General features: G+C 38.7%; 1 protein-coding gene across 1 annotated transcript; it reads right to left on the bottom strand.

The window, feature by feature from the left end:
- Positions 1–6856: 6856 nt before the first annotated feature.
- LOC149104744 (solute carrier family 25 member 32-like) lies at positions 6857–19986 on the bottom strand. Its single transcript, XM_089270921.1, has 11 exons — positions 19689–19986; positions 16257–16351; positions 15271–15326; positions 14660–14745; positions 13872–13988; positions 13516–13565; positions 12778–12891; positions 10703–10795; positions 10008–10066; positions 9493–9543; positions 6857–7501 (listed from the first exon to the last, which is right to left on the bottom strand). Exons 1-11 carry the CDS (start codon positions 19846–19848, stop codon positions 7429–7431), a joined length of 954 nt encoding a protein of 317 aa, XP_089127047.1. The 5' UTR covers positions 19849–19986; the 3' UTR covers positions 6857–7428.
- Positions 19987–25689: the final 5703 nt, after the last annotated feature.

Genomic DNA, 25689 nt, shown 5'->3' on the forward strand with positions numbered 1-25689 from the left:
TTAGCGTCCTGGGTCAGGTTTTTCGTAAGCCGGATGACGCTAACCCGCGATTAAAAGCTAAGCATTACCTTTTCTTGTATAAAAATGTTATTGACTACTTATTTTTTGTGTAGTTTGAGAATATTCTAGCTAAAAACTGAAGGATAACACGACATAAACGAAAAACGTCTTCTATAATGAGACCCTTTAACCAAAAAGAACCAAAAGCAGTTTGGAGTTGAGATCATTAGGCTGCATAAAACACGAGGTAAATATTTCGCTGTTGTCGCTTTCTTTTTTCAGATGTTGACGAATGCACTTCAGCTTCGCACAAGTGTCATGCCAATGCTAACTGTGTAAATACTCATGGTTCATACAACTGTACGTGTAATCCAGGATATACTGGAGATGGACACAACTGTACAGGTGAGACCAATAATGTAATGTTCAAAAAATTAATGATCACAAGTTATAGGTTATTTGGTAGCACAGAATTTAGTGGATCACCAGGTTACTTACTATGAACTGTACTTATTTTATTTAGAAAGTATCCTGTAAGAAACTGCGCTGAAAGAAGCACTTATGCTTAACAAAAGGCCTTCAACTTTTGGCCTTTGGATTTTCGTTAGAATTTTTTCAGTGTCAATTCATTCATCCTATTTTCAAAATTTTGGGTTGTCGTCTGTTTTTTCACGCCATTTGAAATTACCAGAGATATTCAGGTCAAGCTATATAGAGAGGTTTAGGTCAAATGGGCCATTTCCAAGTTGGAGTAAAACGAGGCCTGGTACACAACCGTTCAGATGAAAACGAATTTAACTTGCATTCGAAAGGGTGGGCACCAAGACTCCCTTTGAGAAAGAGGCAAAAGGTATAGTAATTCTGAAATGGCCTGTTGGGTCGTCTATAACAGAATTCCTTTTCTCTTGTTTTCTTCGACAACATTGCAGAATTAGTATCATTTCACTATCATTATTATTTGGACTATTTTAAGGAAAACGACCACTTTTTTAAGTTTAAAAGACATGTTCCGACAGAACTTTTGTCATCTTCAGTTCAATGAATGATTACAAAGCAAGTTGAATAATAAGTAGGCAAAAATGCTAATTAAGACAAATAGTAACAACAGAACGTGAAAAGGTGTAAATTAAAAGGATAATTTTAGATAACCTTTTTGGTGTGAAAGACCCTATCCCCGGCGGGCTTCGTTCACGTGTGGTTTATAAGTTTACATGTGCGGGCTGTAATGCCTGTTATGTCGGCGAAACCTCCCGACATTTTTCCACACGCGTACGTGAGCACTTAGCCGTTGATAGGGCCTCTCACATCTTCAAACATCTTCAGAATTCTGAACGTTGTCGCTCATTGTGTTCAATAGACTGCTTTCATATTTTAGATCACGCCACTACCAGCTTTCAACTCAAGATAAAGGAGGCTATCCATATTCAAAAAGAACTACCTTGCCTCAATCAGCAATTACACCATGTAAATCTAAAATTATCCTTTTAATTTACACCTTTTCACGTTCTGTTGTTACTATTTGTCTTAATTAGCTTTTTGCCTACTTATTATTCAACTTGCTTTGTAATCATTCATTCAACTGAAGATGACAGAAGTTCTGTCGAAACATGTCTTTTAAACTTAAAAAAGTGGTCGTTTTCCTTAAAATCTTTACATGTCTGCTGCTATCTAGATATTTTGGACTAATTTTCCCACAACGTACGATTTTTTACCGACCTTCTGAGAAAATACTCCTTTTCTTTGGCCATCTTAGCTTAATAAGAAATAACCTACAAACTCCGGTGACAAACATGACAATAAAACGCCAAATTGACGGTGTGGCAACCGGCTTTCCTTCAGGTCCTGTTTTGGCCAATATCTTTATGTGCCATTTTGAAGAGAAAAGGGTTCTTAACAACAACGCTCGCCCTTCCATTCGGTTTCGATACGTTGACGATACCTTCACCTTGTTCGACAGTAAAACATAGCAACTCAATTTCTACACTACTATAACTGCCGTCACGCAAATATCAAATTCACCGTTGAATTTGAAGAGAGCAGTACAACCCTTTCCTGGATATCCTCATCAAACGCCACAGTCATACTTTGTCAACATCTACTTACCGAAAGAAGACCTTTATCGGCCTGTACAGAAAATGGGACTCCTTCACACCTAGGAAATACAAAGTAAACCTCATCCGCACGCTCACTTTTCGTTGTTTCCGCATCTGTCAATCACGTCACGTCAACTGGTCACAACTTAAAATGGGACCACTTTGAGGTATTAGAAAAAGATCTGTCAGATACACATTCCAAGATAAAGTAGACTCTACTATTTAGAGAGCTGAAACCTTCCCTACATGATAATGATAGCGGCGAAACACTTTGTCGTTATTAATTTGCATCTTTTAATATGCAAAGTTTTCCCAGCTCCTGTCATTGTTATTGTTAATTACTTATCTAAAATTCAGTTGTTACTCCTATTCTAAACGGTCACTTCTGAAGATGTATGTCGAAACATACGAAACGCCAAGTTAAATGAATTTTATTTTCCAACATGCGTTTTATTGTCATGTTTGTCACCGCAGTTTGTGTGTTATTTCTGAGAAAATAATTTTGAAATCCGAGTTAGTGGATCCAAGATGGCCGGCTAAATGACGTCACATGACGTTATAACAACAGAAAAAAAAGCAACAACTTATCTTGTACGAATTTTGCAGCAAGCCAAGAGATCTCATTATACGTAAAATGAACTTTCCATGTCTTACTACAACGAAAACCCAGAGGGTGCTTCTGTCCACCCACCCCTCCCTTGCAGTACGGTTGGGCCGGTACGAGTGAGGAAAAAAAAGCACAGCATGACTCACAATTCTTAACACACAGAGTCAATTTCATAAACCCTTGGGGTGGAAAATGCAGATATCACATAAATATAACTATTACATCACGTTCACCCATGCGCTGCCATTACTGACTATACGTGCAGTAATACGCATGGATCGTACGATTGCCAATGCAAAGATGGATTCGTAAAGAACGGTGCAATCTGTGAAGGTGCAATGTAATTTGGTTCATAACATGAGTATCCTTACGTTGCTTAAAATTAGTTACAACCTGTCCGTAAGGAGTTGCTATCCGCTTCATCCCCCATTATGTGTAAGACACACCTCATTTTCGTATTCTCGGTGTTGGACTGGAACTACAATCGTGGAGAAAAGTCCTTGAGACATTTATGTAATGTAAGGAATTACCTGTGTTTTAGAACTGAAACTTGAAAAAATTAAAAAAAAAGTAAATAAACGCTACTATCCTTTAAAAACGCGTTGTTGTTCCCCCTCCCCACCCAACACAATGTTGAAAATCAGGTGAAATTGCAGGTATAGTTATACTCTAATCACCCTGAAACGATTATAAAATATTTTGTAACTAATCTTAATAAACACAAACACAGCATCAGGAGCGGGCATCTCGTTTATTGATGCAGGATACAGCGAGCGTTACATCATCATAAAGAAAATACAGCAGTGAATAAACAGAAAAATTAAAAAGCAAAGTTGAAAGAGATGCCTTCGAGAGGCTCTTGCATAACTTACAAATTCTTAAATAGCCTACTAGCCCCTTAGGGATTCACGCCTAAAATACTTCTACAGTTAACATGAACCATACATAGTGAACATACTCCAGTGTAATTAGCGAAACGTTACAAAATATATTTATATTCTAATCACCCTGAAACGATTATAAAATATTTTGTAACTAATCTTAATAAACACAAACACAGCATTAGGGGCGGGCATCTCGTTTATTGATGCCCGCTTTCGAAAATAAAGAAAGAGAACAAAGGAATCTAAGTGTGCAAACTTCAAGAAACTGAAAGTAAAGATTCTAACTTATCGTAATATAGCCGTAGCTAGCCGTCCTTGGCTCGATCAGTCTCCCATCCGCCGTGACATAAAGAGTGTAGATTGCTGATGCCTGCTTCTTGGCGGGCCCTGTTCTTAAGCTATGTAGATCAAACAAGTGTATAAGATATCCTAGTTCCGCAAACGCATGCCAAGTCTAAAACTTTATTTTACTACGAATTTTTTGAGAGCAAAATATGCTCTATCTTTGAAGAAGATAAATTCATAAAATTAAAACTAAAAATTAAATGTAATAAACATCTGTTTTGCTCTCACATGTATAAATTCTGACAAATGCATCGCAAAAACTAACGTCACAACAATGAAGGCTAGCTAACTCGTTGACGCGGAGAAAAGCCGATTAGGCAGTCACGCAAATTGCAGCTAAGCGATGATTAGAGGGATTAGCCTTGGGGCGCGCAAACCTATTATATATCCTCAAAATCATCTCGGGAGTAACAGCGCCCCCCTTTTTATGGAAACAGGTTTTGCAAGCTCAATTTTAGCCGCCTCGAGAACACTTCTATCACAAGTCAAATCACAAATCGGAAAGCCATACCGATGGTGTGCCCAATTTATGCCATAACAGACAAACTCAAGTGTGGAGCAGAGGGAACTCTGCTGCAGCAAAATACTCCAAATAAGGAGCAAATGACGTCTCATCAGACGGCAAACAAGCGACTTCCTCAAAGCGCGAAGACCATTCTCTGAATGTTTGAAAGTCACTTGAATAATGCTCTGTTGTTGAAGGGGCCTTTGCTTTAGAGGAACGCAAGGGAAGACCTTCCTTTGAGTTGCGAAGCCGTCTGGATCTCTTGAGTGGGCAACCTTTGAAGTAAACACTCATCCCTTTGTAGACTTGAAAGATAACAAAAGAAATGTGAGAACAATTAGAAAAAACAAAAATGCAACAACACGCAGATCAGAACATAAGGAAGGCCCAGAGGCCTAAATCTTGCATTCAGCACACTATATACTGGCAGTCCCGCACAAAAATTACATGGCCCAATGGCCTAAAACAGTGCAATCATTTAAGATCAACACATGATAAACGGGCAGTCCCGCACAAAGATGACATGGCCCAACGGCCTAAAACAGCTTAATCGTGACCGCGCGGCATGACTTCTCCATAGACAGATTCTACTGGACATTGGACTGTACAGCGCCGACAAGCTACTAAAATTCTCCGAGCCGAAAGGGAACTATTATTTGCCCCATGGAGATAAACATCTTTACCGTTCTCAAGAGAAAATCAATAACAAAAGATCTGAAACCCCACCTACGATCCACCAAAAAATTAAAAATTAAAGGCCAAAAGGGAGCTGAAAGGCCAATAAATAGTAACCAGTTCTATTAACAAAAACATATGTGGCGGAAGACATTTTTAACTAACGAAAACAGGTGGCACTAGCCAACATTGTATTCAACATTGTATGGGGGGTGGGGGGCGAGGTTAGGCAGGTGAAGTTGTATTCGCCTCTGGCGTGTGAGCAAAAGCGCCAAAAGTGCAAATTTGTCCCAAGACTTTTGTCCATGATTGTAGCTTACGACTGCGGTTAATGCGGGGAGTATTTTCAAATGCAAATGACTTTAATCTCTTTTTAATGATATTCAACCACACGAGCCTCCATTCCAAGCTACAACCATGGTCACAAGCGTTAGAAATCGTCATTCTTTTCGCATGTTGCCCCTCCCTACCCCTATGCAATGTTGACATAACACTTTAGTCCAATACAAGTTTGCATTATACCATTTTCCAACATTGAAAGGGGGAATGGGGGTGCTATTGGTACAACTCTTCCTATTTCACGTGATTTACACCAATGGAAATCTAGTTCTTTTATGTATTTCATACGCCAAACGAAAAATCGGAGAGCATTAAAGACACTGGAGTTTCTCTCGACTGCGCATCGAGCAACTCTATGATGCACGCTAAAGCATGAATCAATTCTTAATTACGTATTTCATCGTTTTACTTTTTTCGTATTGTTCAAATGTCTTTCTGTGTTAATCACATATTTATTTACACATTTGTGTATTTCCTTTAGTTGATGTATGTCAAAATTACCAAAATCTGTCCGATGCAAAAAGAAAACATGACTACGAAACACAAGATTACGCCAAATGTGACGACACACTCAGTGGCTGGTATCGCTTCCAAGGAGCTGCAGGCACAAAAATGGTGACCACATGTCCACTGGAGTTCCGTTGTGATACAGCCTATCCTGTCTGGTTGAGTGGTGGTCATCCTACAGTGGCTGATGGTACAGTCTCAAGAAGAGTCTGTATTCATAAGTCTACCTGTTGTGAAATATTTTTCCCCATTCAAGTAAAGAACTGCAGCTCCTACTACATCTACGAGTTGCTTAGCTTAGGGCATTGTGACGCCCGTTACTGCAGCACTGACTAATCCAGTTACAAATGCCCTTAGTGTAAAACCTACACATTGAGTGACAGCTGAATACGTTTACTTTCATTGGTCTTTTTTTTTTCTTTACGATTACTAACAGGCCCGGGCACCCGAAAACCAAGCAAATGGAACTACAGAAGAAATTAACTTCGCATTAGACATTTTCCGACTGGGCGGTTTGTTGCCCCATTTCAGACCATGTGATGATACTCTTGAGAATTATTCCTTTCAAATTTTCAAATTGTCCCGTGTATGTGAATAGATAATATTTAGATGGATAAAAGAACGATTATCTAGAGAATATCACGTGGTCTGTAATGGGAAAACAAACCGTCCAAGCGAAAAAGGCCTATTAAAGACATTATATTATGGGATGATGCCTCAATGTTGGGCCTTACAAGTACAAGTATTCCTACACAGATTGTTCCATGTTGTAGAAATCATGGGGGTTGAGGGGCACGAGGTTAACAATTGTCGGTCAAAATATCTTCTTTACAGCTAGATTTTTTTGTTTGTTCTCTGTCGTTCTTGCGTTTTGGAAGGGGAGAGTGCAAGCTGCACATGATTTGTTTTAACGGATTTTCTTCTTTTTTATTACCAATCGTATTCTTGCTATACAACTGTAGTACTATAGTACACGTGACGCCACACTCACTCGAGTGATGTTACGCGCAATGAAGTATATCATGTACAACACTTTACTAATAATACTAATTTAGAGGCATTCCAAAGATCCAATGTCAAGATTGATAACATTCAGCCTGAGTCGACCATACCAGACTGAAGTTGTTAATCAAGCACGTAACCAAGGCACGACCAATAAGAACATGCATCAAGCAATAAGGCTTGCTGTTGCATCAAACCGGACGAAATTCCAGCTCCATTGCAATGTCCCTTGAGAGTTTTTCACCTCATTTCTTATCCATTGTAAGAAAAGAAAAACTTATTTGTAGCTGGTCTTTAATATTAAAACTGCGGTAAAAAAGTATGCACCCATTTCTAGATTTTTCCTGGACGATGGCCACTTCCAACTAAATCATTTTCCTCAAACCAAGGTCCAGTTGGAACATTTGAGGTATAAAGAACATCGTTCAGACTGCTCGGGCATTTTCTATTTTATTATTAATTCCCTCGATGCTAACTGGACGTCAGAAGAGCGTGAATTACGTTTTCGTACACCATAAAAGTAAGCGCACAAGCTGGAGTCACTCTGAAAATAAAAAAAATAAAAAAATTAACAATAAAGACAGACAGTTGCTAATTGGTTCTTTGATTGTTTATTGACTTCACAATTTAGCTTCGAGTTGGCCTGTTCGTTGGTAATATCTTTTTTTCGTGTTTCCTAGTTTTCGTGTTTGTTTGTTTGTTTGTTTATGTTTGTTACTTTGCTTATTTGTTCCTTTGCTTGTTTTGATGTCTGTTTCCTAGTTTGCATGCTTGTTATCTTGTTTTAATGTTTGCTTCTTTTCTTTGTTTGTTTTGTTTTTATTTCCTTTTCCATCTTGCTGCTTTGTTGTCTGTGTTTGCTTGTAACAATTAATTATTCTTGCTCTTTCTTTCACTGGTGTTTTTGTTTCAAACATTGTTAACCACGTCAAGTGAAAGAGTCGTTGAATTATTGCGCCTTTAAAAACACGCGAACTCTGAAGCTCGGTCAAACCTCAACTAAGTTTTTATTATTAATATTTTTTCCGCTGCTGTCAATAATAATGACGAGGAGATAAGGAGATGAGATAAAGAGACCGCTTAATAGCGACAACGGACATTTTTCTGTATCTCAAGTGACAAGTTCATGTACAAAGTTGACCGCGTTTTACAGACACTGGTTATCTGAGCACTGCAGATTTTCATAATTATGTACCAATTCTGATCTGTTAGAAAATGAAAGCTTCTAATTTCACTAAACTTACGATAATAAATGAGTATTGACGCTCTTGCACTTGATAAGGGAACTTTAAATTGAGTGCGAGACATTTGTATATTTGTTCTTCAGTTACATAGATTAAACAGATATTTTGGAAGTAGATTTTAATTCAGTAAATTTTTATGTATATAAGTTTAGATAAGATAGGTTTATACTCAATACTTTTTGCCATGTTTTCTGTTACAATAAAATGTAATTTAGAGCGTCCTCAATTAGCTCTGTTAAAGCCAAATACATCGGCACTGTGAAATAAAGTTATGATTTATTTACACATCAACAAAAGATGTGTTCGCTAAGTCTCTTATGAGAGCCCGGTTAATACGGACACCCGAGTAATGCAGATACTTTTGCGTATCTGTTCCATGGTGCTCTAAAAAAGCCTAACATGCACGCTGTACTGCGACGAGCAGGAGGCTGACCGGTTGCCTATTTACAAAGTGTGAAGAGGTAATAATTACCTCTTCACAAATTATTTCGCGACTACCAAGAACAAATGGAGTATAATATGTAGCAACATAGAGGACTTCAACGCAAGGTATTTAGATTACCAAACATGCTGCTTTTTTCAAAAAAAAAAAATAAATAAATAAAATCGGTAAATGAAACCTTAGAAGGGGAAATTAATGCACTTGCCATTCGGAGGAACTAAACTGTACGTGACAGTGAAAGAGAAAGTAAATATTTTTCTGTTGGTATGAAATGCACGTGTGTCGCTTAAGACTAATTTATTGAGTCTTTTGTTGTAAGGTTGGTTAGACAGTTGTTAAGCATGGATCTCAGCTTCAGTTCTAGTTTGAAATTCTGTTAGCACCAGTTTATATCTGAAGGTCTGTGAATGCTTTAATTACCTCTAACCAGCAGAGGTTGATGTACCTGCACTTGGTTGAGGAATTCGTTCCCAATTTTTCCCGCTGGGTTTTAGGATTTTGGAAGCAGGCGATTACGCAAGCTTTATCACCTGAGTGCCATTTTACTTTAATTTTGTTGTGTACCTTACAACTAGCATCTTATTTGAGTTATGTAAGGCTGCACGACCGGCAGTAAACATTGCGGCTCACGATCTGGGCTGCACGGCAATTCCTGAATACGAGTCGCAGATATAAATAACAAATCACAGCTACCGTCACGCTGGCAAGAATGACCAAAACTGCAATCCTGGTCCCTATTACTAAGATTTGACAACAACTCGGAGAGACTCAAACATGAATGCATGTTCTCAGACTTAGTGGTAATTGTGGTAATTTGGGATAATTGCAAATGTCAAAAATTAATCTTACCTCAGAACATTAGGAACCAGTCCCTTGTAAAATCCTTTCACCCCTTCGTATCTAGAATTTTGACAGGAAAGACGAAGGAAGATGCCAGGTTAACACGAGAATGATATAATTACAGTGGCATGTTTTACACCACCCGGTCAAGCCAAAGGCACCTGCTGAGTTTGAAAAAGCGTCCCTCGCTTAATACTGACATGTAATGTTGGCATCTACTTCATAAGGGTGTCGGATGTATAAATCAACTTTCATATCATTTCAGCCCTTTGGGCCTTATATCCTTTCGGGCGTGGGACGAGAAGAATCTCTTCCCTTGTTGTGCTACTTCAGTAAGATGTCTGATCAGCCAAACTTCCCGACAATTTGTTAGTAGACGTGGAATAAATAGAGAAAGGACGCAGTACAACATAAAAATAGTCACCACACTTCCACTCTTAGCATGCAGAAATTAAGTAGAACCCAATGACCATGTACTATTTGCTTTTGTTCCTCACTGGGCAAGAGAACTTGACTCGACTCACCTGAATGTTTTTCGTACTATGTCTACAGCTCCTTTATACTCAGCCATAGTGTATTGATTCTTCAAAATTAAAAATGAACAACGTTAGTCCAAATATGGTGACTTAATATAGAGCCTTCATTTCAGCAAACACCGCCATCATTTGAATCTCTTCTAGTAAGTACTGTTCTGTTTTTATCATTATCGTTATTATTTCTTCGAGTGCATCCTACAGATACTTCGACGGCTTCAACTAATGGCGTATTATCCTGAACGTCCTAAACCGTGATTGATACCCCTAAGGCGAGACGACTAGCATTTTCAAATGGAAGTCCCCCCCCCCCCCGCCCCACCCCGCCCCCCATTGGTTTCCCGGGCCTATCAGTACCAGCACTTAATTTAACTGAACAAAATTGCAAGCCTTAACATTTACATGCAACTGTAATGAGCAAAGAACGAACCGCTAAAAAAGACACGAATGTCTTCACTGTACACCAGTTGATGTAGCTCAAACAAACCAAGCGTACACTGTCCATGCAGTCTGAGCTACCGCGTCTTCTTTGGTAGCCTCTTCTAGACCGGTTGCGAGACCCTCAAAGACATACAATGCGTCCCACGGCGCACTTCTCTTGGGACGTCTTGTGGTCTGAAAAGCTTCATATGAGAAGCAGTGCCGCATTTTTAAAGGGCTTCAAACGATCCCCGATCAGTTCTCACCTGAAGCCTTGACCTGACCACTTGATAAGGATATGTTGCAGTGGCAGCAAACATTTTTGATAATGAGGCCATTATAAGATATTCTGTAGAGTTCTAAGAAAAAAGTAATAATTGAGTCAGACTTTTCAGGTTCCATCTGCATCATTTCAGCCTCTAAATGAACAAATTTAAATGTAAATACTATTCTCTAAAACACGTCATATTCACAGCTTCTAGTATCACTGACCTACACGTATAGGCTAAGTTAAGTTTTGCATTGATAGTTTTGGGTTATTTTATTTTTAATTCCATTACAGGCTATTTATTAGCAATTATTCTAACCTGAAAATCTAAGTGTCTTTCATTTTTATCCAAGTTGTAGAGGTGAAGCGATTTCACTCCATCACTCCTTCACTCCTTCACTTCCTGTTAGACATTTGAAACCCCCGGGATGGGGGTGGGGGGGGGGGGAGGGGGAGGCTCCCATTTGAAAAATTCGGATGCTCGTCGGAAAATTTGAATTTAGCTCCTAAAGGGAACTAATACGGGAGTTGCTCGAGCTTCATTACACCCCTAAAAGATACCACTTAAAACGGAATAGGTTCGATTACTAGCCGCTGTTCAAGAAAGGATCCCGCGCGCACTTGTAGACCCGACTCGCGTACTTGAGAGATCGGCGGAAATCAAGCCCGAAAAAAGAAATTAAATGAGAGCGTTTCTTTCATTATTATTTCTTCGAGTGCATCCTAAAGGATACTTTAACACCTAAAAGTGGTGACGTTCCGTCATCAACACCCTAAGTAAGACCAGAATCCTTGATTTGTACCCGAGACAACGAGCATCCCCGGCCTTTTCATATAGGAGTACCCCCCCCCCCCCGGGTTTCGAGCATCCGCCCTTTAAGGCCGTTTTACGGTTGCTTGCACCGCGTCAAGTTAGTTATTCTTTGAATTTCTGACGCAAGCACTCAATATCTTACCGCAGAAATGCTCTACATTGAATAAATTTTCGCACGAACGTTTTTATAAATAGAAGCTACCTGTAATTATATAAATGGCTCATTTCCCGAAGGAGCCCGCTCATACAGGTTTAACCATACTCGATTGCCGAAAAAGAAGACATTGAAAGTCACAAAATTGACGAGCTGTATGAATTTTCGAATGGTTCAAGCCGTGATGTAATGTTTTAGACGATCAACAGTCACGAGAATTGAGGAGGATTCGAACGACGTGTTCCGCTGTATATTTATACGATATTGTAAATAAATACTTATAAATACGGACATGGCAAAATGAGGAACAAATAGTTGATAAATAGAGGAAACGACAATACACAAGGCTGGGAGTTCTGCAGTCTTTAATATCGCCTTGAAAAGGGAAGGGAAACACGGGGTATTCGTATTTGGTCACCCATCCAAGTACGAACCCCGCCGAACAGGGCTTAACTTTGTTGAGCGGACGAGACGTGTGCTGTCATTGTGGTGTAGTGACTCTAACGCTGAACGAATTTTTTTTTTTTTTTTTTAATTTCTAAGATGAGAAAGGGTAACAAAGCGAAAAAAAAAAAAAATCACTCATACTGGCTACGAAAAAAAAAAAAAGAACGAAAAAATGAGAGGAACGAAAATGAGAATTATTACTTGCTTTGGTGATCGGACAAGAACCAGAACCTTCTTTATAATTGTCTCGGTCTCTCGAACAAGGATAACCCGGTCTATCGGACCGATAACTTTATGAATGTTTCCAACAGTGTTACATCTCCTCGTGTATTCTCTTACCGTTGCGTTTTGCACTATTTCTTAACAATGCCAGTAGGCTTTAACTTTAACTTAACCTACGGATTAAAACCAGTGCCATCAAAATTGTCACTTTTTACAGACGATCCATTTTCCAAGTTCAGTGGCTCATAGCCACTTTGATTTCAAGATAATTCAGTTTTATCCCCATTACAAGTATGACTTGCAAGCCACACATGTATGCACCGCAGACCTATTTTTGTTTGTCTCCTTGCGTGTTTTGTTGAAATATCTTAGAGCTCCAGTCTTAGTCTAAAGGTTGCAAATACAATAAATAAATGACATTTATATTAAATATTACCAGTTTCTTGTTGATTGGTGTTCCAAAATACTGACTGTAGCCCTTCTTAAGTTCCTCATATGCCATAAACTGCAGAGCTCCATGTGAAACACCAATAAGTCCCGGTGCATACCCCTGCATAGCAAACAAAATTTACATGCAGCTCCTTGCAGATTCTCACAAAAAAAAAATTAACATATCGCATGCATGTATATATTGTGGTTCAATTAATTTTGACCATATTTTCCTTTCTTTGGTCTTCATTATCATGATAACATTACCATACACCAGAACAAAGTAAAATACATACCAAATTGTACCAAGGTTAAAACTGAACCACAACAAAATAATTAATACAGTCACACCCCTCCTCAGAGACACTTCTATAAATACAGTATGGTCACCAGATATATTGGAAATCATAGAATCTCTACCTGCTGAGGTGGATACAGGATTTTAGGAAGGGGGTTTGAGACACAGATCACCAATGACGGTCCCCTGTAGGGGGGTCCGAGGGTGTCCTCCCCTGTAATATTTTAAGATCGAGGTCCTTAGAAATGGGATTTCTGGCATTCTGAGGCCAAATCAGTGTGTAATATAATGTCTCATTTTTTTTTAACTTTCGGGGGCTCGACCAAGCTCTCCGAGGCCCCCTTCCCCCATCCACCTAGATCCAACCCAGACCTGCATGATACAAACAGTCTTCCAAATATACAAAATATACAGCAATATGAGATTTTCAACAGGTGTTACTCTTACCTTGTACAATCCTCTGAGTCCTTCATGTTTCCATAACTTTAAAAGTGCATCTGTGATGTAGATTGGTTTCAAGAGGTTAAAAATAAACTTTACTGTATAGAGTGGACAAATACTAGAGGCTGGTTCTTTTCCAAGCAACCTTTGTCCAGTGTTTGACAATGGAAACATCGTAACTTTAACTTAGAATAGTCAACAAAAACTACTGACAACAAATCTTAGTGCTACAAAAAACTGTAACAGCTTAGTGCACCTGTCTGCACAAACTTGAAAGTGTAAAACTGGTACTTTTTCAATTATAGTAAATCCTGTCCCATACATGTGTTTTCAACATTGATATGTTCCTCATAGCTACTCACCAAGCATTCCTTTATACTGCGGTGCCTGAGTAATTCCAGCTTGTGGATCAGAGTATTGAAGACACAAGCGAGTTTTCACAACCCATATTGGGTTTGTTACTGAGAGAGTTCCAATTCCTAGAAGAGCAAAATACAATTTGTTACATTTTATTACAAGCTATAGATGAAAATTACAAGCATACAAATTGTCCATACATGTATGTAGATGATGGTTTATGTACATAGTGTGCTTTGCTCTATAATTTTCCTCAAAACATGAACAAGAAAGCAAGATAAAATCTAATTTTGCTGAGATTAAATTATAAATTCACGAAAATTAGAAAACTTAAAAACAGACATTCACCAATTATTACTTCTTAAATGTAAAGATTATGAATTTTTTTTAAAAAAATATTAATTATTACTATATATGTATTTTTGGTGTGGCATTGGAAAAGAGATGAGTGTTAAATATGTTGTGTCAGGAAAACAGTTTTCATTCTATTTATGCAAGAGTGTGCTAATTATTGCTACTCTTTTGGAAAACATCTAAAAAAATAACATCAGTATTCACTATTTTCTGGCTAGCTACAATGTACCAGTCGCAGTGGCAACAGTTATTTTTTTTTCCTGAGAATACCACTGGAGACTGAAGAGAAAAAAATTAATGAAATGAACTGGTTTCCCAGTGATTTGTTACATAGCACAACAAAGGCATCCAGGGTACTGTTAATTACATTCTGACATGAAATGTTTTACAAGTAAAGTTGGACTATACCTGTAATACTGTAACAAGATTTGTTCCTTACCTGCTATGGTCCCTGCTAGAAGATGCTTCTCAGCTCCCAAAGGTCTATCGCTGTCTTTCTGCATCCATGCTTTTAAAATGTTGTAACTGCAATTTTATTATTTACAATATTTCATATTTTTAATTAATGAGAAATAAAATCAGTAACCAGTTTTCTCAAAATTAGCACACTTGACTGACAAAAATCACCATCAGCTTCATGTTCTTACTCAACCCGACACTGACTGCTGCACAACAAATTTCCTCTGATTCTATAGAAAAAGATAGCTTGACCAGCCACCTTCTCTAACAGTGAAGCTACCTACTAAGTTTGTGACCACTGTGTAGAAGATGCATTACTCTAGGTACTAAGATTGATTTTTATACATGTAACTGCATGCCCTTGGCTATACAGTTCACGGTGTAAGCTACTGGCTACTTTACTGAATAGATCTGGTACATGTACAACTGCTCTCAAGATACCCGTTTTTTGTGCACCTTTTTCTTGCCATATAATAACACACTACACTGTATAATTTACATTTTATGAATACAGCCGTGTAGTTAGGTATAGTTATTGCATGCTAAATACATGTAAAAACTCTCTGATGTACAATAACTAGAAACTCTCACCTGAAAAAGTACAGACCCCAAGCAGATCCATTACCCCAAACATTTGGTGTCACACCCTACAGTGTAGGTATAGAAGAACATAAAAAGACCAAGAAATATAGAAACATTATTGCTTGTCTTTGAGTACAATGTACATGCACATGTAGTAGTGGAAATCAATGACGGAAATAAGATTCCTGGTGATCACAGTCTAACCAATCTACACATTGTGGTATTGGACCAATTACAGGGTTCAACCACAGACATGTATGGCTTGCATTCTAAATCTGGTTTGTTCCTGTACCCTGAAACAGCAATCTATTATGTAACCTATATACCTTTGAGTACTTCTGAAATAAAGGGAACCTACTATCCACCCCCCCCCCCCCCTCCCCTGCCCCTTCCCCCAGGTTAAAACGAGTAAAGGATGCATTGATACCACTTTATCACAAGTAGTATGTACATACATGTACATGTACCCTCCTGGGTCTAGTTTCTCAAAGAGAGGACAGCTCTGTGGGAGAATAAACTGCTTTTCAGTAAATAAGATATGACAAAGCAAACTGCGCTATCCATTGAGACGAGGATTTACTTAATACCCACTTGTTGCACAACAGGAGTCAAGATGTTACCAAGTACCCCACTGTACACCAGCTTTGACATTACACAAATTACATTTGAACCTTAAATTTTAGTGACTTCAAAATTGGCGTCTTTTGTTTGTTTAAGAATTGATGCTTACACATTATATATCATTATAATCCATCAAATATTCTGCTCAGGCACAATTGGTCTAAATGCGTCTCATGATACCTGATACCTGAGTGTTATTCCCCAATTTTCAAAACTGCGTGTGTTGCAAAAAAATATTTGAGGCATAATACATGTAAATCTAGTCCTAAAAGCTCACAGTTTTCACTGTTCGCTTCTTAGAACAGTCCAAGGACAATTATCCAAGCATATGTTTGTGTCAAGTGGAGACTTTTTTATTTATAATATGACTGTACCTGATATAACCCCTTGATACCATTTGATCTCACAATGGATTTTACAGCATCAGCAAGTCCTCTGTAAGCTGGTAATTTCCCACTGCCATCATTCACTACCAAATAAATGATCAAAATTACAAATATGTATTAATAAATATGTTAGATTCTGGTAATAATTTATCCCTACCAGCCCCATCTCACAACATGCTATAACTCTTTAACATTCTCAGAGGCCTGGTGAACATGTAGGACCAGGCCTGCATTTACCCTTCAATCATAAGTTTTGGAAAACATACACTGAAAATAAAATAATGTATTTGTTTTAGGTGTTTAATTAAGTTGCTCTGTATTAGTTCCCACTGGGATAATGAGGCCTTTATATACCTCTCCTTGTGAATATCACACCACTTGACACCAACCAGTTTACTTGAGGCTGTTTTTTTCCTTATTGCTTATATTATGTCTTAAAAATAATAAGGTGTGACATTTTCTTATATTCTCTGACTTGTAACCTGTATTCAGCGTGTCTCAGATTCTTGTAAATAAACTAGATCAATGCTGGCGGCTCCCTCCACTATTTGTTGTATTACATTGTACTTGTCTCCTCTACTTATAATAGAAATGTTTTCTATTCGACTGAGTGAAGGGAAATAGAATAGAATTATATTTAAAAGAATCTTATTATACAGTTATAGCAATTATTTCTTCGCTGTATTGGCAAAGTAAAGAATTCCACAACTACAATTTAAAGATTTCTACCCATTGTAATATAAAATAGCAATATAATACTATGAATATCAGTGTTATGCTAGCACAATGACCGATGTGTCAACTTACATGTAACATTGAATTTGACCTGCTCAAAATTGCGCTTTGCAATAAAAATTACCAGCCACTTATGTGCATGCTTTAAACCCTTCAAGATGTCAAGATGCACGTATGTAAAATTGACATACATGTATATATTTGATAAATGTAATCACAATGATTGGGTGGTTCTCTTCAATTCACAACAGTGTTACATCATTTGTATTTTTTAACAAAGAAAGACAAACATTTTCTCATTCATCCTATAAGTCTATTAACTTATGCAAACACATGCACTCATAAAACTACTTAGGAGAACTCATAAGACAGTGGAAACATTAATTTTGCTTGCAGCTTGTCTACACAGCAGTCATCAATCTCCCAAATTAAATTACACTTGTGTTTCTATTATTTATAGTTATGACACAACTTAAGCAAAGCACACGCTCTGATTGGTCTAATATTTGCCCATACATGTAGGTGCATGCTGCTGACATGTTGGCTAATGTGATGTAGCTCAATACAAGGACTTCTTTTTCTCCAATGCATCAGTTGATGTTACGTTATAAAACAAATGGTACATGCCACAGCTGCACACTATTGGGCATTCTATTAAGTTGGGAGGTTTGCTAAGCACTCGAGAAGCTCCGACTCTTTCGCTTCTTTCCTGCTTAGCAAACCTCCCAAGTGTATTCATAACTCAATAGTGTATGCTATGGCATTTACCATATTTGTCAATTGAAAGAAACTGTAAACAAGTAGTGTCAGGCAAACAGCTCAGAAAATTGGCAGGGCAAAAAAAATTTTTTTTTTTGTTCCACTTGTCCATTGGACGAGTAATGTTCAGATTTTGGTTGTCTGAAAGTTAAATTCACTCGTCCAAAAAAAATTATTAAAGTGAATAACAAAATATCATAAAAAAATGTAGAAATTGTATGATCTGTTTTGTAGTAAATCTCGAGTGTTTATTCTAACAGTTATTTCAATTTCTGTTGTTCTTTGCACTTTTTAATACAACACCATTTCATACAGACACATCAGGGATCACTCACATTCTTTATGTACAATACACGACTTGAGAAAATGCAGCCCATCTACATGTATGAGGCATTAAAACTGCGATCTAAGATGAAACATATCAGTCCCGGCAATATTCTGAGGCTGTTTTCAAGGAAATCATCTGAATTCCTACTGGTCTACATGTACATGTACTCTTTGAAACAATGAGACAATAAAAAAAATTTATATGTATAGTTTTGCAAAATAAGTTCACAAAGGTCAATTGTTTCTTCTCCTTGTCAAATTTAACCCAGGGAAATTCTTTTTTCCATGTTGGTTGGAATTTTCGAATTTGACTTTCCTCATATTTTCCACTTCCTCACTGTTAGGATGTTCCTCTTTGCTGGAGTCAGGTTTTCTTTTACTACCGATTTTCCACAGGTCAAGCAGGTTAGCCGACATCTTGTACACTAACAGTGAAAGCTTAGCATGTGATCTGATTATATTTCGCGCGTTTTTCAGGTGGGTCATGTGACAGTGAAAGTTTCAAAGCATCTTCCTTCCGCGCCTTTTATATAGCAGAATGGCTTGGAGCATTTCACATCGTTTAAATTACACTGCTAGACTGACAACAAAGACACTAAAAGGTTTTAGTACGTCTTTAATGATCAAAAAACTTGCCACAACGGTAATCGCCTCATTCAAGAGTTAATGAAGCCTTGTCTCAAACGAGGTCATCATTTCCATATGTGGAATGTGGATCACAGTATTTAATGAAACAACAGAACCAGATATTCTTGAAAAACAGAGGCGAAAATGGGTAATTTGCCATGAAAAGAAACCAAACTTCGTGAAACTCAGGCTAGTTTACAAAGTCCAAAATGCTTGGGAACTCAGATCTCAGTAGAAAAGAACATCTTTTTCTTTTGGCAAACTCTACTCGTCCCATAGGACAAGTGCTTTTGGAAATCCACTCATCCGAGATACATGAGTACTCATCTCAGACGGGCAGATGAGCAGAAGTTTTTTGCCCTGATTGGGAGCAACTACACAATACACTGAGCCACTTTTGAAGGTGCATATATTTAGTGGCTCGTTTGGCTTGGCAGTGGATAAAAGAACATGGAAAAATCTATATATATATGCGTTAAATTTTAGCTCCATATATTTAGTGGCTCATTTGGCTTGGCAGTGGATGAAAGAATGAGGACTAATCCACCTGTATATATGCGCTGAGTCTTATGTCCATATATTTAGCAGCTCGTTTGGCTCGGCAGTGGATGACAAAGGAGCAAACGAGCCAAACGAGCCGGCTTGTTTGATGGATGATTAAAAGTGGCCTTGTATTCCGTAGTTTAGCCGAAGATTGTTTGCGTGTGTGTGCTCGAATATCAAATACTTCCACCTCATTTTCAGTACCTTGAGGTAGCTGGCTGGCTAGTAAAAGAATTTAGCTACGTGGGCTGAATTATTATTGACGCAATAATCAACAAAATTACACTTGTAAATTCATGTTTCTGTACATTCTTGCGTGACCAGGCCATGCTATTATCCCATGTGCCGGACGAATTTCTTTGTTTGAATAGAGACAACTGAAACAAACGAAGCTACACAAAGCATAACTAGTCTTTCCCTGCATCTTACCTTGAAATCTTATTTTAATCAGGTCCAACGGATGCAGTACGAGTGTTGACGTGACACCTCCAGATACTCCAGCTAACAGATGTTCGTAACGAATAAAACGAGTTATAGATTGTCTCTGTGACGTTGAAGGACGCTCAGCAATTGCTTGGCGTTCGCTCATCTTACGTAAGAGTTGTGAGTAAACTTTCAAACGCTGAACATCTCTAGTACGAGTAGTAGCATCCAAAAATCACAGTCTTCGTGTTTCATCATCCTCTGCCGCCATTTTGAAACTTGTCATTCTCGCCCCCAGTGTCACCTGTTGTCTTGGCCGGCGGAGCCTTGGCATGAGGAAATAGAGCAACCTAACCGGAAATGGCATTCATGGTATTCGGCTTCTCATAAACAAGTTTTCAACTCTCTGAAGGTCTGTAGGTAGAAATCAAAATAGTCGGGTAGATAATTTGGGGAAAGAAACATAAGAAATAAACGTAAAATCTAGGCAGTTAAATGATCATAACGCGTCTCCAGAGCGATCTTTCCTGTAAGCAGGCGGTAGTGTTTGGGTTTCACTCTCAAGCACTGCTTTCAGGCTTTTCGCTTTGGCAAGCGAGCAAGTTAACGAACAACGTGGGGAACGGGGAGGGGGGGTTGGGGAGAGGGGTGGAGGGCTTAGAACACGCCTGCACATCGCCGGCTCGTCTCTCGCGTGTCTCTCACAGTTACTTCGCCGCTTGTGCAACTGGCTCAAACCGTAAGGGCCTGCTCGCAGACTACCTTTCCTCGTGCCAAGGACCCCCCGGCTAAAAGAGACAGGTAGCTCTGGGGAAGAAAGTGGAATGCCAGCAATTTTGGCCAATGTCTGTAAAACATTTGAAATGTATCAGTTACAGCCACAGAACAAGAGGAAACAGAACAAGTAAGTTGAAATTGTCTAAAAAATAAGCAACAGGTTTATGGTTTATGGTTTATTACAATTCATGGCACTAAAGATAATTACATGTAAACACAAGATAACAACAATAATCAACAAAAAGGCCAAGAGATAATCTGTAAAAGAGTCCAGGACTCCATATAAAAACAAATCACCGAATTGGCTAAAAGTACATAAAGTGTCTAATACCAAAATTATAGAAAGTAAAACTACATAAAAGTTGGATTATAGCACACAGGGCTTCATGAGGAACACCTTAGCTCTAGCCTTAAAAACATGTCGTCGATCCGAACGTGGACATCCTAATAAAACAGAAGACCACAAAATTATGTTTCTTTACAAGCCCTTAAGACAAAACGCTGCCATTGAGCCAATCAAATGCTGCATATGAATTCATTTGCCCCGGTTGCAATTTTTCGTACATCGGCAAAATGAACAGAACTCTGCTTGTCCTTACACAAGAACATGCGCTCACGGACAAAAAAAGCGCTATATATAAAAATCTACGCTATCGTGATCAGATCAAACGCATACAAGGTTTATACAACTTACCGGGCATTTTTATCAATGAGAACAACCCACCTTCTGCTGCAATGAACGAGTAATTTCTCACCCAAATTAAACCGTGCGTGGTAACACAAACACTATAGGTAGCTATGATAATTGGAATCTATTACTATATAAAGACGGCTTACCATATCAAGCGTTCAGCACCATATTTGAACACTGGTTTAAAAGCCAGTTGGTGACTGTGCCCATTCTCTTGATAGCATCGTACTTGTTTTGTATTTTCAAGTGCTAATGTTAACGTACCATCTTGCAGTATTTAAATTTCTGCTACCTGTATGTCACCTCAGTCTGAAGATGATATAGAATTATATCGAAATATTACAAGCACATCAACGATTCGTTGCATTGGTTGCCTGTATTATAGACACAATGTATTTACTCGGTATCACATTTATTCTCTATCTCTTAAAATTATCAGCAGGTAATGGACTCTAGCCTTAAACATATTTACATTCGTATCATGAAGAGTCTCTAATAGAGTGATCAAGTTCAAAATTGCAAAGCTACTTAACAAAGGGACTTTTATTTGAGAAGTAAAGAAGCCTACGTCGTGTATTACACTGTGATAAAACACGACGGGCATTTGAGAACACGAGGGAAATGTAGAAAACACCAGCCGCAGGTAAGTGTTTTCTACATTTCTCGAATGTTCTCAAATGTCCGGAGTGTTTTATCACAATGTAATACACGGCTTAGGCTTCTTCATTTGCTTTATGATATGGAGGTAATGTGGGGAAAAACAATAAAACGATAGGCACGCTTTTTCTATGAAATACTCTGATGAAACATTGGTTGTCGACCAATCAGAGCGCGCGCAGGGTGCTATCTATATTATATAGGTGATTGTAATAGTCCGGTGGAACAAGGACGGATCCAGGATTTTTTCTTAGGAGGGGTGCTGTTGTTCTATTAGAAAGCCGCAGTTATATTATAAAACCGCATGTAATCTCAGAGGGGGGGGGGGGGTGCGCACCGTCTGCACCCTCCTCCTAGATCTGCCCCTGTAGAAGAAGATCCGTGTTTGCAGTTGTTGTTGTTGTCAGTGTTTTGTTTTTCCCTCTTGTCTAGTACTTAAGGACCGGTCATTATTTATCGCCTGGGAAAGGGGGCTGGAATTTCGGGGGATCGTTGTTTTTTTAGGATGACAGAAGGGGGGATCAGTCATAACTGAGAGCCCAAAAGGGGGGATCCGATCCCCCCTTTTGGGCTCTCAGTTATGACTGATACCCCAAAATGTGATACGCCCAAACAGACTTCGTGGACGGTTATTTGGCACTCTAACAAGTAACTTTGCAGTTTTCAAGCCCTTGGGATGGTTAGTTGCTTGTATGTCAAATGACATCGTTCACAGGGCTCTCAGTAGAACGGCGGAATTCTACCGGCTGTAAAATCGAATGTAGCCGCTTGTTCCGGTCATTAAAATATGTACACATATAACAATAAATTAAGACTTACAGACTGAGACGTTTCAAGAGGAAAATAGTATTTAAAAATATTAAACAGTGCTACTTGCTACATCTAATTTCATGATCATACAAAACTCATTTTCTGTGACACTTAGCCCCCCAAAGTGCATGAAATCGCATCCTTGGCAACCTACATTTAAAAATTTCCAGATAGCGTACCCCCGGACCCCTAGGTTGGCCTGCCCCTTCGGGCGAATTGGGCTTAATTTATGCCTCCTGTTATGCTTATTTTTTTAGACGCCTGTGAAAACTTCTGCGAAGAACCCTGATCAGATATCGTCGCTGTAAGTCACGGATCAAGAGACTGCACCATGGCGGCTTCATTAATCTGTAAGTCAGCATCATAGTTTAATTAAAAAAAAAAAACAGAACTTTATTTATCGAGGGTGACACGTAATAGTTTATCAACTAATAAATTTGTGGCCCTCTTAAATGTACTAAAAGTTAAAAATCTACTATAAACAATAATCAAAGATTATCATTAAAATATCGCAATTTAAAAATTATTATTTAAAAAAGGAGTAAAAATCTTATTCGTGAGCTGACTTAATTTAAAATGTTTGTACAGAGCATTCTTAAGGATATTTACAGATGAAGAGGCGCGCAGCTTAAGGGGGAGGTGATTCCAACATTTAATAGTCGTTGCAGAAAACGTGCGACCTCCCTCTTTCGCTCTATTAAATCTTATCGGTAAAATGGTAAAATTAGCGCTCCGTGTTTTCCTATTGTGCTGGCTGTTATTTAGTCTTAGTAAATCGTTTATGTATAACAGGCAAGCACCCATAATCCTTTTATGAGCTATTGTACATCTTTTTATATCAGTCTCGATGTAATATGGTACCCATCCTAAGGTATTAAATAGATCTACAGCGCTATGGCGTTGTTGGGCGTCAAGGATAATACGAGCCCAGCGTTTTTGCAGCCTGAATACCTTACTTATGTTGTCGTGGCTGCAGCAGCTTGTCCATGTTATGCTGCAATATAATATCAATGGCTTAATTAAAGAATTATAATAAAGTATACGCTCTGCTCTTGGAAGATAAGCCTTGATTCTGTTCAGTATACCGATACGCTTCGATATCTTCTTACATAAAGAGTCAATATAAATTTCGAAACTGAGCTCTTCATCAATTTCAAGGCCTAGCAGTTTAACGTTCTTAACCTGCTCTAACGTGCGTCCTTCGAGCTCTATCTCAAGCTTTCGACCTTCATTACTCAAACGTTTTCGTAAGCGCGGTCCATCAATTAGCATTGTCTTCGTCTTGGAACAATTAAGTGGCAATTTGTTGTTAGTTGCCCACTCATTGACATTGGAGACCTCACTGGAGAGTGTGTTCTTAAGTTCTTTAACATTAGCACAATCGGAAGAAGCGAGGAGAGTGGTGTCATCGGCAAACATGTCCAACTGCGTGTGGACATGTAAAGGTAGGTCATTGATAAACAGCACAAACAGTAAGGGACCCAATATGGAACCCTGTGGCACACCCGCTGTGGTACTCAGCACGGTCGACGTTTCTCCTTTGAATAATGCCATTTGAGTTCGATCGGTTAGGTATGACTCGAACCAAAGTAAAGCGTTCCTATCTAGTTTGTAGGCTTCAAGCTTGCTAAGCAAAGTCACATGATCCACCATGTCAAAAGCCTTCTTATAGTCTACTAGAACCATACCATTAATATGGTTTTTGTCTAGATTGAAGAGCAGAGTATCAACCATATAAGCCAGCGCCGTCTCCGTGCTGTACTGCTTTCTAAATCCAGACTGGTTCTTATAGATGAGGTCGTGAACATTAAGATATTCGGACAAATGGTCGTGCACATGACATTCGATGATTTTAGACAGCACCGGAAGTACTGAAATGGGCCTATAGTTGTTTACATCATCCATATCACCAGCTTTATGAAGGGAAGTCACTCTGGCTCCTTTCCAACGACAAGGAGACGTTCCTGATGAAAGCGATAGGTTGATGAGCTTTGCTATTGAAGGCGCAAGTTCTGTGATGCAGAGGCGCAGGAGAGAACAACTGATGCCATCAATTCCGGTTGTTTTATTAGCTGGAATTTTCAGTAAATATACCTTTACCACGTCAGTTGTAATTGGAGGCATAGTAAATTGCGATTCTAAAGGTAGCCTTTCACCAACAAACTGTTTAAGTTTATCAAGATTACAATCATTAGCGGTCAGGAGGGATTGTTTCGCTTTATCTGCAACAGTTGTAAAGTGGAGATTGAAATAATCCGCGATATCTGCCGCTGCTGAAATTATCTTTTCCTCGGTGACCTTAAGAAATTCGGGTTGACGCGTTGATCTGTCTCCACCAAGGGATCTTATTAAGTTCCAAATAGATTTAGAGTTCCCTTTGCTATTCTGAAACGAAGCCTTGAAGTAGTTACGCTCTGTTCTTGTAATCATATTGGTGGCCTGATTTCGCGCGCCGCGATACCTTGCCCATGCGTCAGCGGTGTTACATGCCCTAGCTTTTCTGAGAAGGGTGTCTCTTTTTGACAGCTGATCTAAAATGTCCCTCTTTAACCATCGCGGCTGTCTAACTTTGCGATCCCGTTTGTGCATGATAGGTGCGTGTAGATCAACTGCCTGTGAAAATATATCTTCCCAAGCGGCCAGAGAGTCATTTACATCATCAAACACGAAGGCGGTGTCCCAAGGGGAGTTGGCAAGAGTAGATTTGAATGCTTTGTCATCAATGCCTTTTATGTTTCGGTACTTAATTGCTTTGTGCTCTTGCCTGTCTTGTTTTGATTGTTTAAAATATTTCCGCACCGCAAAAGTTGGTAGATGGTCTGAAAAAGCATAACTTAGCACCAACACGTCCGTAATATTCTTGCTCCTATTTGCATAAATGTGATCCAAACAAGTTCCGCTCACAGGTCTTGTAACGGCAGTTATTAGCTGGTCAAAGTGCATGGTCTTTAATCCTTTCGTCAGAATGTGTTTTCTTGGGTTTCCTTCAATCATATTTATATTAAAGTCACCAGTTAGGATTATTTCCTTGCCACTTAAGTGTGCTGTTTCAATACATTCTTCAAACGTCTT

Source organism: Orbicella faveolata, unplaced genomic scaffold (assembly GCF_042242905.1).
Source record: "Orbicella faveolata isolate gen_17 unplaced genomic scaffold, um_ofav_v1 contig_34, whole genome shotgun sequence".
NCBI classification, from domain to species: domain Eukaryota; kingdom Metazoa; phylum Cnidaria; class Anthozoa; order Scleractinia; family Merulinidae; genus Orbicella; species Orbicella faveolata.

Bases quoted from the DNA above. Each gene is read 5' to 3' on its own strand.
- LOC149104744 (XM_089270921.1), bottom strand. From the start codon at position 19,848: ATGAGCGAACGCCAAGCAATTGCTGAGCGTCCTTCAACGTCACAGAGA. The intron at 13,566-13,871 runs GTGAGTAGCTAT...TCTACATCACAG, and splicing joins GCAGTATAAAGGAATGCTTG to ATGCACTTTTAAAGTTATGG. The intron at 7,502-9,492 runs GTAAGATTAATT...TTTTATTTTCAG, and splicing joins CTGGTTCCTAATGTTCTGAG to AGTGACTCCAGCTTGTGCGC.